General features: G+C 38.0%; 2 protein-coding genes across 7 annotated transcripts in view; one reads left to right on the plus strand and one right to left on the minus strand.

The window, feature by feature from the left end:
• xxylt1 (xyloside xylosyltransferase 1) overlaps nucleotides 1-3372 on the minus strand; it is a 35930-nt gene extending 32558 nt beyond the window's left edge. For 2 of the 4 annotated variants that reach the window (XM_040129599.1, XM_040129597.1), the window contains exon 1: nucleotides 17-174. Coding sequence is in view for 1 of the 4 variants with exons in the window: in XM_040129600.1 (XP_039985534.1) it covers nucleotides 2993-3136 (144 nt within the window). In the remaining 3 variants the exon portion in view is untranslated. Of the gene's footprint in view, nucleotides 1-16; nucleotides 175-2992 lie in introns of those variants that run through there. The other 2 variants (XM_040129600.1, XM_040129598.1) reach the window with 2 other exon arrangements.
• LOC120791268 (serine/arginine-rich splicing factor 11-like) lies at nucleotides 2383-12715 on the plus strand. 3 transcript variants are annotated; one of them, XM_040129594.1, is made up of 12 exons: nucleotides 2383-2475; nucleotides 4951-5084; nucleotides 8002-8111; nucleotides 9320-9409; nucleotides 9507-9553; nucleotides 9664-9797; nucleotides 10269-10350; nucleotides 10501-10614; nucleotides 11103-11192; nucleotides 11399-11470; nucleotides 11572-11749; nucleotides 11900-12715. In XM_040129594.1, the coding sequence occupies exons 3-12, from the start codon at nucleotides 8028-8030 to the stop codon at nucleotides 12104-12106; spliced, it is 1098 nt and encodes a 365-aa protein (XP_039985528.1). In that variant the 5' UTR covers nucleotides 2383-2475; nucleotides 4951-5084; nucleotides 8002-8027; the 3' UTR covers nucleotides 12107-12715. The 3 variants fall into 3 exon arrangements, with proteins under 3 accessions (XP_039985528.1, XP_039985527.1, XP_039985529.1); XM_040129593.1 differs by lacking the exon at nucleotides 2383-2475 and adding an exon at nucleotides 2574-2951; XM_040129595.1 differs by lacking the exons at nucleotides 2383-2475; nucleotides 4951-5084 and adding exons at nucleotides 5415-6163; nucleotides 7615-7734.
• Nucleotides 12716-13683: the final 968 nt, after the last annotated feature.

Consider the following 13683-nt stretch of genomic DNA (forward strand, 5'->3'; position numbering starts at 1 on the left):
ATGTGTGTGAGCATACCTTTGTCGATCTCAAACTACCACGGTGTTTGCACAGTTAGGTGATTTAGAGAGGTAAAAAGGCAGTAATGTTTGTAGCAGAAACCACCAGCTAGCAGCCTAGCAACAAAATCCTGTGACACAACGTTAACCACGCCCACTCTGGGTTCAGCCGTATTCCGAGTCATGCTGCCTTTACGTGCTGTCGGAAAAAAATTGAAAAACCTAATTTTTTAAATACCCCCTCCACACGTTTTATGATTTTCTGCTTTGAATATCAATTTGTATACGATTTTTTTCCTCCTTCACAATTGTAAAAGAAAATTACATCTATTCCTTCATGCTCAATGAAAAATCCCAAATTTATGAATATGCAAATATTTTCATGACGATAGAAATACCTGAGGAGGTGTGTTGTGGATACATGCTTGGGAAAGTCAGTGTATCCAATTCATTGACCTATTCAGCCTAACACTGGGCTTGTGTCTTAAACTCATATTCAAGGTGACGACAGAGAACCTTTACTCCAGCAGATTAATGTGAAAACAGACTTGTAGTGTCAAACTTTGAACTTACTTAATTCTGCGCAGTGAAGGTCAGAAATTCAAGTTAAGTAACAATAAACAAAAACACTTTTCAGTGGAAGGGATATTTAATTATATACTGCACATGGTGCACATTTTCTCTTCTTTATCCTGTGTCTGCAGATTTATGTAATGTCATCAGTGGAAAGTAACCTAGTACATCTATTCAAGGACAGTACTACAAATTTGAGGTACTTATACTTGCATATTTCCATTTGATGCTACTTTATACCTTTACTCCACTAGATTTATTTGACAGCTAGTTACTTTGCAGATTAAGAGTCTGCATACAAAACATATTAACTCATAAGATGTGATGCTACAACATTAAAATGCTGCCTTCATATCAAAGCATCAACAGTAATAATATGTAAATAGCATGTAGGTAAAAGTAGAATCGTTGCTTTCCTTACCTATCAATCAGTTTGACTGTCTCTCTTAACATTGCTCTGCTGATGATGTCCAGCTGTATGTATTTGTGTAACCCAGCAAACTTTCAAATGTTGCCATTTTGTCTTAAGGACATTAATGCCTGGAAGTTTCCTGCTGTTAAATTACAACAAAACTGACATTCTCGTCATTGTGCAAAATCAGATATTTGAAATTTTTTTTAACATACCTAGAAACCTAGAGGTCATTTTTTATTCCCTGTTGAAATTCATCTTGAGTCTGTTACTCAATTCCATCATTTTCATTGAAGAAACATCCCCAGACTGGGATCTTTCTTAAGTTTGCAACAGCTCGAACAAATAATCCATTGTTTTGTCTCCTTGTGTCTTGACTATTGTAATGCTCTGTATTCACTGATTAGACCAAGAAACCATAACATGCCTCCAATTAATTCAAAATTCAATTACTAACAAAGACTCCACTGTGTTTTACCCTGATGCCGGCTTTGTTACGCTGTCTTTCTGTTAAATTTAGAATTGTATTTTAAATCTCTAATTACTGTGGAGCCATATGGCTCCACCATATGTCAGCGAGTTGCTAATTCGGTACAGGGAACTTTGAGCTGAGCACAACAACCAGGGCTCCTGGTTCAAGACTCATGGTGACCAAGGTTTTTTTAGTTTTTTAAATCTCAACCAAAAACCTTTTTTTGCAACAAGGCATTTTATTGAGTCTTCCTTGCCCTAATTTTAATGTTTTTTGCTTGTTTATAGTAAATATTTATGAAATGCTTTTTATTTTCTTTTTTGTAACCAAAGCACTTTGTAACCCTCGTTTTGAAAAGTGCTATAAATAATTACTTCAGCTAGTACTTTTACTCTCAATAATCAAAGAACATTTCTCAGAACCCATCATATTATTGTCATTTTACTTGTTTACAGTTTTGAATAAGGGACTTTTACTTGCAACAGAATATTCATACATTGTGGTAAAAGTTTGAGCTACAATGATTAGTTAATTAATTGATTATGATAATTATTATTATTCTTATCTACAGAGCATTAATCTGCAACTATTTTGATAATTGATTAATCATTTCATGTTCTGTTTTCAGCCTCTCAAACATGAGGATTTGCTGCTTTTCTTTGTCATAATAAGAAGAATAACAACAACAACAAATCTATTTATAGAGCACCTTTCAAAACAGTTACAAAATACTTTACAGTAAAAACAAGGAATAAGAGTTTTTTAAGAATCACAAACTTGAATCCAAAACAATATAAATAATTAAAAAAATAACAAATACCAAAAAGTTCATAAAAAAAACACAAGAAAGAAGGGAGTTTTAAGAGGAGATTTAAAAGAAGATACTGAGTTTGCCTGTAAAGTGATCAAACAAAACATGCAAACTGAAGACATCACATTGGGCTGTGGGAAATTGTGATGGGCATAAAAATAACAGTAATTTTAATCCAGAAAAAGCATCGGAGTACTTCTTCGACCACTGGTAAATATAACCGAAAAACATACTGTCATTATTATGTTGTTTCGCCCCACTTTAATGGGAACAGTTGTCTTTACTATGATAAAAACTCATACGTTCGAGTTTACAAGTTGCAATTGAAAGCCCCATTTCTGCCTCACGACAGTTTTGGTCGCGGCATTGTTGCTCTCTGCTCGCAGCGGTCGTCTTTTGTCCGTAGCAAACGCCAACCACCTTGTGTTTTACAGGAAAGATGTTGGTTTTTCTTTTCGCCTAATGTTGTTTTTCTCGTAAACGTTTCCTAGCTCGTCTTTTTTTGTTTTAAATCAGGGCACGTTGCTAGCATAACGCTAGCCAGCTTGCTAACCAGTCGCGAAAATGAACTCCAACACGCACGTCATTCAGGTGACTAATGTCTCCCCGAGCACGACGTCCGAACAAATGCGGACTCTGTTCGGATTCCTCGGAAACATAGAGGAGCTGAAGCTGTTTCCACCTGAGTGAGTATTCTCCACTATACCCGGGTAAAACGTTGTCTTACCTTAGCCCACGCTGGGCTCCTCTTGAGGCCTTGTAGCGTCGGGTAGGCCTCACCGCACGGCCAGCTAATGCTAATGCTAACGCTAACGTTTGCCCGCGCCTTCGGTGTGCTGCAGTTACTCCCAGCAGAACATATAGAAACCATGGTTGCCAAAAAAAAATAATCATCATCCGACTAATTTCCTTGTTAATCGATATGTTTATAAAATGTAACAAAATTGTAAAAATGCCCGTTATTATATCCCAGGTCATGTCTTTAAATGTCTTGTTTTGTCTGAACAACCGCTCAACACCAGAAGGTGTTTACACTTACATTGTCATAAATGACACAGAGAGTCTTAATTTCTCACGTTTGAGTATCTGCAAATACAAAATGACCAATGGTTTAATCGACTAATAGTTACAACTTCAATTAACACCTTTTTTCCGGGTTGTGTCTATACATGAGAGAATTAGCCCAGATTTATATTCCCTCTCTTCCCGTAATTTGGGTCAAAAGCAGTTAGCCAGCTAAACTTTGATGATGGTCTAACTGTTTGATTCAATTATCAAACAAATATTTGTTAGGACTGCAACTAATGATCTATTGTCGACTAATCTGCCAATAATTTTTAGTCGCTAATATTTTAAAATTCAAGAAAATGGTAATAACATGCCCATTGCAGGTTCCCAGCTCCCAAGGTTACGTCTTTAAATTACTTATTTTGTGTGACAGGCAGAAAAGGAAAAATATTCAGTTTACAATGAGAACATGGTAAGAGGTGGAATATTCACTCATTTTATGAACTGAAAAGTAGAGCTGATACGATTTATTGATTGATAAATTATTCGATCGACAGGAATATAATCTGCAGCTATTTTGAGAATTGATTAAGCATCAAAAGTTGCCGTTTTCCGCCTCTTGAAGGGGAAGACTTTCTGTTTTCTCTTTTTTTTGGTCAAAGTAAAGTGAATACATATTGGTGTTGGAATGTTACTCCTCTGACAGTTACTCTAAAAATAATCGGCTGATTAATCAATAATGAAAATAATCATTAGTTGCAGCCCTACTGAAAAAAAAAGAAAACTCACTTGTTTGATAAATGACTTAAACTGATTATCAAAATTTTTTTATTTTTATTTTTATGGATTGACTACTTGATCAGTTGACCTTATTGTTTCAGCACTGAAGAAAAACAGACAGGCTGTTTCATCTTTTTTCTTCTTACTGTGTTTTGCATTACTACAAATTCTATAACGTTTTTTCTGACAATTTACATACTGAACAATTGCGTAAACAAAAAAGTAATTGTCAGAAAAAAAATAAATAAACATAAGTGCCAGATCTAGCTTTAGCAGCAAAGAGCTGAGCTAGGACATTTTCTGAATTTAGTAAATACTTAATAAAAATGGAAAACAAGTGACATTAATGTAAATATTATCACTGACTCCCTTAGAAATCCCTTGGGTTGCCCAGATTAAACTAGGATGCTTTGATTGAAGTACTTTCACATTGTTTATAGTAGGAAATAATTGTTCTCTGCTTTGTATTTTTTTTCTAATGAAATACACCTGGCTACTGTGCAGGTAGGAAATGTCTTAGACTGCTTTTCAGGCAAGATAACAGCAGCAGTTCAGTTGTAACCCACTAGTTCACTCACATTACAAGCGTCTGGTGAGAAGATGATGAATGGTCAAAACATGAGTTATTGGCAGTCTTCCTTAAATTCTCAACAGATTGTTGATAAATATTGTGGTAACAATACAACACGCTAAAAATATTATTTAAGCAGACTTAAGTTGTATTTCAAGATGATATCGTGTAGTAGTAACTAGAAGAGACAGAGCAGGAGACGCAGTTTTGTTCATAATCCATTATTAACTGAATTGTCCCTGGGGACACACAGTCACAGTTTGAAGAAGGCATGTTGGGTCTCCTTGTTTGTATTCTTTGCACAACGTATCTGTATTTTCTTCCAGTGACTCTCCCTTGCCTGTGACTTCACGTGTCTGTTTTGTAAAGTTCCTTGAGTCTGAATCGGTGGGAGTGTCTCAACACCTGACGAACACCGTCTTCGTGGACAGAGCCTTGATTGTGGTCCCTTTTGCTGAAGGTGGGTGTCTGTTTTATTCTTATGTCACTCACACAGCTATCTCTGAACGTACATCAAAATGTGTAGGTGTATTTAATAGAATTGCAAACACTATCTGAGCCATTGTGAGTTTTTCCGACCAAGCACAATTAGCTAAGCTTTTCAGTGCTTGGCATTTCTAGGTATGTAAAAGGGAAATGTACATTTGTGTCCATGTCTGACAATCTAGCTGTAAACTTCTCTCTCTGTTATTTGTGTTGTGGTTTTCATAGTGAACAAGTCATTTGCAGAGAGCCCCTTCCTTGCTGGCTGAAAGTGGTCCTCTGCTGCCATCAGGAGATTAGAAAAAATAATGGCACCAGGCTCGCAAGCCCCCTTCTCTCTCTTGTTCTGCAGTAAAATATTAACTCTTCATTTTTTTCTCTCTGTTCAAGGCATCTTTTCCTTAAAAAATTAGCCACACAACTCTTAAGCAAAATGAGGGGTTGGGGGAGAAGGTGCAGGGCAATCTCTATTCCTCACACTTTGAAGTATTTGAATATTTTTCAAATAAAATGTATGTCGATTAGTAGGCATGCACCAAACTAGGGATGCCCCGAGCAGATCTGTATCGAGGCCGATCAAGGCATTTTTAAAATTAATTTATATCTACTCTCAAGCTTGAACCATTTCTTATCCTCTGTTTATATTTTAACCTTTCTCTCTATGGATACACCACTTGTCAAAATTTCCCAGTGTTCATGGTCCACACTAACAGCATGCACCACTGAGAAAACAACTACAGCTAAAAACAGTCACTTTGTCTATTTCAGATGCATTTTTCAGGTGTTACACGCCTCTAAAAGACTTGCAGTTGAAAATGGTGTTTAAAGTAGGATATACTGTATAACTGATGTTATGTACCATGCAGCTAAGTTGCTGCAACAGATCCACACTGACACTCCTCTGTCCGTTGATATTTTATGCAACACTATAGGAAACCATTTAATACCCTGCGCATACACACAGGTGTTTTCAGTTACTGGCTGATTAGACCGATGTTTAGCTTCAAGTTGTGTGGGGCTATGGTGGGAGTTTGCTGAGGTCACCAAACTCCAGGTGTAAGTTGTCCCACTCTAACAGGTGCAACAAAACTTAGAATAGAGTGAGGGAGATGTCAATCAAGCATAGTCTTACAGGTCCACGCCGTCCTGAGAGGAGGTCTAATCGGCCAAACAAGTGAAAAAACCTGTGGGTTTGCAGTGGGTGTTCTGTTTTGTTAATGCAGAGCTGTTTAACAAACGCATCCAAACTGCACTGACTTTTCAAATGTAATCTTTGCCTGTTTACGGCAGGTTTACACTGTGCGACTGCATTACAAAGAAAAATATAAATACTGGATCAGGACTTGGTATTGGCAAATTCATAAAATTAACGTGCTCAGATTGGGAACAAAAAGAAATGTTCGGGACCTCCCTACACCAAAGCATGCAAGATAGATTAACTAATCAGCTCTGCATGCAAGATTAGATTTCAAAAGTGTGTACCATCATCTATTTAGTTATTTTTTCATCAGATGTTGTGGAAGTTAATTTGCATATAATTTGGTTATTAATCATGATAAGCACACAAACTGCCTTTGGCTTGTACTTGCTTCATGTGCCAAAGCCTTGTAGTATTTTACACTGTGCATTTGTATTGCCAAATTTTCACTAACACACAAGATGAAAAGTAGTATTAAGCCTCTGCTTGATGTTGCAGTAAAAATGCTTTTTTTATTGACCCTCTCCACACATGACTCTGAAAGAGTTGAGTAAATCTCACGTTAACAGTGGTGTTTCTTTTGTTGTTGTGTTTTACAGTTCTTTTTCCTGGTTCAGCCAGCCCTATATACCAGGCCCTGCTGAAAATGCCACCAACAGTTTTGTCTTCTGCAGCCTTATCCTGTTTCTCAAGTGTCCTTTCTGTTTGTGTGTGCGTGTGTGTGTGCGTGCACCTCTCTCTCTCTCTCTTGCTCTCTCTCTCTCTCTCTCTCTCTCTCTGTCTCTCTCTCCCTTTTTTAAAATGTAAAAATGTCAGATTAAAAATAGCCTGTTTTCAGATTGCACAACCATGGATGATCATCTCTTTAAGATTTTTCCCTTTGATTTTACTGTTTGGTTTTTCTTCAGCTTTGGGCACAGTATTCATGATTTTATCTCGGCTTTTGCTGGCATTAACTGTTTAGTGCAGATAATATTGGACATTGTTTAGTGTTGTTTTTTTTTTTTAGTGTGTGTGACATACTTTTGGCTAACACTTAGTACTGTAGCTTGTTAGCAGTACTTTATCTGATTGAGAAGTAAGTTTTTATTTATTTATTTATTTATTTTTTCCTTTTGTGGTGGGATTGTACATGGTAACCACCAACAAAAGCCCAGAAAAGGTAAATGACTGAACCTTTTCTGTTTTTTTTTTGTTTTGTTTTTTTTTTAAATTGGTAGTGGTAAGTGATGTTGAAATGTACCCTTGTGTCTACACCCAAATCATGAACTTTGTTTTCTGTATCTCAATGTTTTTGTGTGCTTTATAGCGAAGCAGCCGGCGCGAGTCGCTTGTTCATAAAACATCTAATGAAAGTTGAGAGCACATCCCACGGGACAACTGGCTGTGCTTGCTTACGTTTGGTTCATGACTTAAAAAACAAGTACAGGTGATAAAATCTTGGCAGTGTTGACCACAGTGTGTATTGTGACTTTTAAACTCATAGCTGCTAATCCTACAATCATACTTTGACAAAAAAAAGTCAGGGATCAAGATTTACAGACGAGACAAAGTGGATTTTTAAAAAAGACATTTTTTTATTTTTTATTTTTCACTACAGAGTAGTTAGACTGAGGTGGCTTGTCTGCAAGTCTTGTCTGAGTGTTTATCAATTTTTGCTCGGAGCATGTACTGAAATGTTGTTGTTTTTCTCCAGGAGTCATTCCTGATGAATCTAAAGCTATGTCGCTGCTGGCTCCAGCCAATGCCGTGGCAGGAATGATGCCTGGTGGAGGCCTGCTTCCAACACCCAATCCTCTGGCATCTGTGAGTTCTTACATTCATTTTGTTTAAAAGCTTACATTGGGGTTTTCTATTGCTTTATTTAGTGCTATTCATATACACCACTAATTGTAAGCCAAATTATGTTGTACGTGACATTTTAAACATTTTTACTCATTACATAACTGTTGCCGATTCTTTTTTTGATTTTGGATTGGTTTCAGTAACTCACGAAATCTGCCCACACAGTTTAAATATGCATTATATATGCTAACAGTGAATATTTAATCACCTATATTTGCCAAAGTTAGAACTGTTGCAAGTTGATGCATTTACAAGCAAGAGTCTGTAACCTTTACTTGGTGGTGTGTTCAGTGACACTCCGATGTCTGACTTTAAGAGTTGACTTAGAAATCTCAGAAATTAACATTTTATTTAAGGAGCCACAGGAGGTAAACAGCAACTAGGCATATTTAGACATGGGGGGGGGGGTATAGCATACAACTTTGAATTTCTGCCATTTAATGGCAGTAATTCACAGAAATCTAACATGGAGGAAAGGCACTTTGAAAATTGGCGTAAGATTTTCTGATGCAGTACTTTGAAGCGAAAGCCCATGCACTAAAATGAATACATAGATTTTTCCCTATTTACCATGGGCAGCCACAGTGTGACGTGAGCCTATTAAATGCTTCATGATAATGTTCGAGCCAGATGTACCCTGGCTACAACACTTTACTGTCAGGACTTAAAAAGGTGTTCATGTTTTTCATTTAATGGGGCATCTACTAACATTGATTAATAAGCTACTGCTTGTAATTAAGACTGGATGGTGAGCTATGTAAGAAATATCTTTCACATTTGGAAATCCATAAAGCACTGCAAGCGTACCTTTTCTGCTACTGAGTTTAAAATTGACCTAAGTAACCACAACCATACTTCAGTGCAATCACATACTCTTCTTTCTGGATGAAGGAATGTTATATGGTGGTAAATGGCAGTCAGTAATGTGGTAAACTCAGTATAGCCTGAGTTAGGAGCCATACTGGGAAAAATATAGAGGATTTAGAGCACCCCCGCCTTCGTCATGTAGTCCACCATGCTGACGATTTTCAGTACAAATAAAAACTGTCACTGTAACATCCAAAAGCCTCTTAAAAGGTTCCAGAAATCCGTAGTAAGTCAACTATGCTGTCGAATGCTGTTCATCAAGCTCTGCTGAGTATCACAACTGACTTTGTCTAATATTTCAGATGGGAGGGACACCATTTGGAGGTCTGGGAGCTCCCAACATGGAGCAGATGGCTGCCATGGGAATGCCGGGACCAAACATGAACCCCCAAGTGAGCAATTGATGAGTCACGTTCATAGTCGCAGCATATTCAAAAAAAAAAAAAAAAATGTGGGGTGTTTTTAACATCCTGTTCGTCTCTATTTCAGGCTCTGTCTGCAGACTTCCTGAAGCTCATGCAGTCCATGGACCCCAAGTAAGAAACCATACATAGTCTCGTCCAGAGTACGCAATCGAGTTTGCCCTAAAGTATTTATTAATTTTTATTTTTTTGAGAAAAATCTAAATGATCGATGACACTTGCAGATTGAATCCATTAGCGGCTGGACTGAACTTGAATCCAGGGCTCAAAACCGATGCCTCCAATAAAGAGATTGAAGAGGCCATGAAGAGAGTCCGAGAGGCCCAGTCGCTCATTTCTGCAGCCATTGAACCAGGAAGTGAGTAGTCGGTTTCTTGCTTGTGATGGTTAGGGTTACCCTAACCCTCTAAAAATAAGTTTTGGAAGACAATTTTTAGTTGGGCTGGTGTATTAGATACTAAATTTCTGGGTGGGTTCTTATAATAAGTACAGTTTGTTTCTCACAGCCTCACAAGTTTTAAGGTCGCAAAATGCATCCCTTTTTAAAAAAAAAAAAAAATGAAAACTCAACAACATGCCAAACACTAATCACAGAAAACGTCATCTGATAATTGACTCTTTGGGATGATGCATTTATTAGAGACCGCTTGCTTTATTTAGCGGTTTATAGTACATTATAATGACTGTACACAGTGAAGTCCTGTTCAGTTTCATTTGACAAGATCTCTAGAATTATAATTAAGCATTTAATTAGGAAGCATTTAGTTCATATTCATTCCGTCATGTAAGCAATACGTATACTGCATTTAACATTGTCATTTTTTTGTAGATAAGAAAGACGACAAGCGTAAACATTCCCGATCCCGTTCGCGTTCTCGGCGCAGACGGTCCAGATCCCGCTCAAGACACAGGTAAAGACACCAATGTCACAAATTCTGCCACCAGACTATTAACATCGGGTGTGAGAGGAGTTATTAGCTGTGTGTCCACATAAAGAACATTAACAATGAATAAAATGGTGTTATAATGTTTTAAAATCTGTTGTATCTTAATATTGGCAGACGTTCGAAGAGCAGGTCTCGGCGGCGGTCCCATTCGAGGAGTAGGAGGAGGTCAAAGAGCCCACGAAGGAGGAGGTCCCACTCCCGGGATAGAAGCCGCCGCAGTAGATCGAGGTCAGCAACTCTAATGTTGTCTTTAGCACCAACGTAACTGCCGTTTTATTTTATTGAAGAAGGACTTACTGACTGCATGTGCGACTGCCTCTTTGTCTCGCTGCCTGTTTGCACGAAACTTCCCACAGTACATATGCTTGCCTGGCATTAATCAGTCTACAAATAAGACTATTACGAACAAGTTTACAATAAATTAACGTATTCGTTATTCTTGGCTCTCGAAATATAGGTGTTGTATTAGAAAAAACAAGATTTTAAAATTTGTAAGATTAATATTATCAGTTATTGTATTGGCCGCAACAAACAGATCATTATCGGTTATCAGTGCGTCTGCATCCAGTGTTATACTGCTGGTGTTGAGCAGCTCCTCTTCTTGAACTTAAGCTTCCTGTGAGAGCAGGTTAAAGCAGGTTGGCTGTATGATCAGTGAACTTGCAGTCAAAGCGTTGAATGTCTAATGTCGTACACCTTGCTTGTGGCTTGAACAGGGACAGGAGAAAGGAAGAAAAGTCTAAGAAAAGGTCCAAGACGCCCCCCAAGAGCTACAGCAGCGCCAGGAGGTCTCGAAGCATCAGTCGGTGGGTGGTCTGACCAAAATCACTTGTAACAGGTTTACTTCCTTTTCAGTGAATGTTCTGTTATATATACAGCAAATCAGTTCAGATGGCAGCAGTCCAAAGTTTGAGAGCCAATAATGGAATTCAATGTAGACATGCCAACTTGAAGGAGTATTTGTTTTTTTTATTCTATTGATGGACTTTTATTTAATAATTTTGCCTCTCAGGAGGCATAGGCGTAGCCGCAGTGCGTCTCGGTCCCCCAGGAGGAGGCTGTCCAGGTCTCCATCACTGAGGCGGTGAGTTGTCATGTGTAATGCATCTTCTGTTTTTACATACAGTAAGTACACATTTTGGAGCACAGCAGCTAGATATAACCATCTATTTTTAATGTTCACAGTCACAAGAAAGAGAAGAAGAAGGATAAGGATCGTGAGAAGGAGCGGGATAGAGACAGGAGGGAGGACAGGGACCGGAGTAGAGATGAAAGAGAACGCTCCACCAGTAAGAAAAAGAAGAGTAAGGACAAGGAGCGAGATCGAGACCGCAAGTCTGATAGTGAGAAAGGAGACGTTAAGGTATGTGTGGTTACGTTCTATGTGATGTTGCTGAAATATATATTGAGAAGGAAGAGTGTCTGAAAGCCGTTGACTAATCCCAGAATTGTGAAATCTTCCGAACTCTCTTTACACTTTTTTTTAAACACCTTTTTAAATGTTGTGACACAGGTGACTCGGGATTATGATGAGGAGGAACAAGGTTATGACAGTGAAAAGGAAGGAGAGGAGGATGATGACGAGAGGAAGAGCGACTCTGGCTCTGCCTCTTCCCCCAAAGGCCAGGAGGAGATGGAGAGATCCGAGGGCCAAATTCCCAAAAAGTCCAAGCTAAATGGAGATGATCACCATCAGGAAGACATGGAAATGAGCGATTAAGAACAGCCCCGAGCCTGAACCAGACCGTGTTATCTTTCCAATGTCCTTTTATATTTTTAACATGGGCCACAACATGTCTGTGCCTGATCACTCAAGTTAAAAAGATTTGTTGTCTTAACTGTAGAAGCCTTGGCGAGAGGAGAGGGTGTAGAAGGAAAGGAGTCAAATAATTTTCGTAAAAACACGAGTAAACAGGGACTAAAATATGAATAACATGAGACATGGTTTTAAACTGTCATTGCTGTAATTTTTTAAGATCCTGTCGGTTTTTCTTTTTTTTGCCTTTGTGTTCAAACATTGTCTTCCTGACAGTAGAATACACAGCACTTGCTACCAAAATGCTGTGTTCGTAAATATTTTACAAGTCAGGATTGAATCCTTTCCTCAGTCAGACTGTTAGTCACTCACCACCCAGCAACAGCTTCATGTTTTTCTTTTGGTTGCTGAACCATTTTTGCTTAAACTGTAATGCACCCAGTCGTGTTTCAGCTGACCTTCCTATTTACAGCCCTTTGTAAGTGTACACTGTAGATTGAAATGTGTTGCAATGAAATAATTTGTCTTCAATAGGTTTTCCAAAGGAAACTAATAAAATTGGGTCAAACTGCCGACTCGTTTTTTTCTAACTACAGAAACTGATAAAAGAAAAGTTTGGGATTTTGGAAAATATGGTTAAAAATGATTTTTTTTTTTTTTTTTTCTGACGGTTAATCACATTCTGTTACTCTTGAGGTTTTGCTGGTTGCCTGGCAACTGTGCAGAGCTAAGGAACATGCCGCACGTAAAATGGTAAATTTTAATTTTTACGCTTCTTTTTAAGTCTAGATTAAGCAAGCAAGCTATAACATCAAGTACATGGATAGTGTATGTGAAAATGGGCCCCTGGGCACAGACCGATTTAAAAAGCCCCATCACTCCTTCTATAGAACCCCCCCCCCCCCAGTCTGAAAGTTTGCATCTCCTGGTCATTTTGTCTTTTAACTGAGAAATATGAAGTCACTTCTTATAGCAGGTCCGTGAGATGAGTTGGTCAGAAACGGTCCATGACCAGATCAAGTTCTGTCAAACTATTTAGGGTAGGGAAGTTTTTTTTTTTTTTTTGGGGGGGGGTCTTCATGAAAATGAAATTTACTAATTACAATCAAGAGATTAGCAATGACATACAAAGCCTTAATAACACATTGACATTTGGTTATATTAACTTGAGCCAGAGCATCTAGTTTAATTGAAAGTAAAGTCCTTTATGTCATTCAAAAACCTAAATGCCAAGGGGCAACCACAAAACAAATGCATTACTATTTCTGCCGTGTTTTGCAAAACGTGCATTCATAGTCAGTGTCAGCCATTTTGGAAATTATGTAGTTACAGGAGTAAATGCTGTATATGATCTTACAATGAATTTCCCTGTCCTCGTTTGAAATGCTGAATTGGAAGGCTTAAAACCACGTCTTAAGCCCATCAAAGTTACCAACTGACTTCTGGAAGAATCTTAATTGCAGTAGTGAAGTTCTTTCCATATATTTATTTTTGCCTTTTGGATCTGAGATTTTTACTCCACCAGCTTTTAAAATGGGGCC

The sequence above is a fragment of the Xiphias gladius genome, chromosome 6 (genome assembly GCF_016859285.1).
Source record: "Xiphias gladius isolate SHS-SW01 ecotype Sanya breed wild chromosome 6, ASM1685928v1, whole genome shotgun sequence".
Lineage (NCBI taxonomy): Eukaryota > Metazoa > Chordata > Actinopteri > Istiophoriformes > Xiphiidae > Xiphias > Xiphias gladius.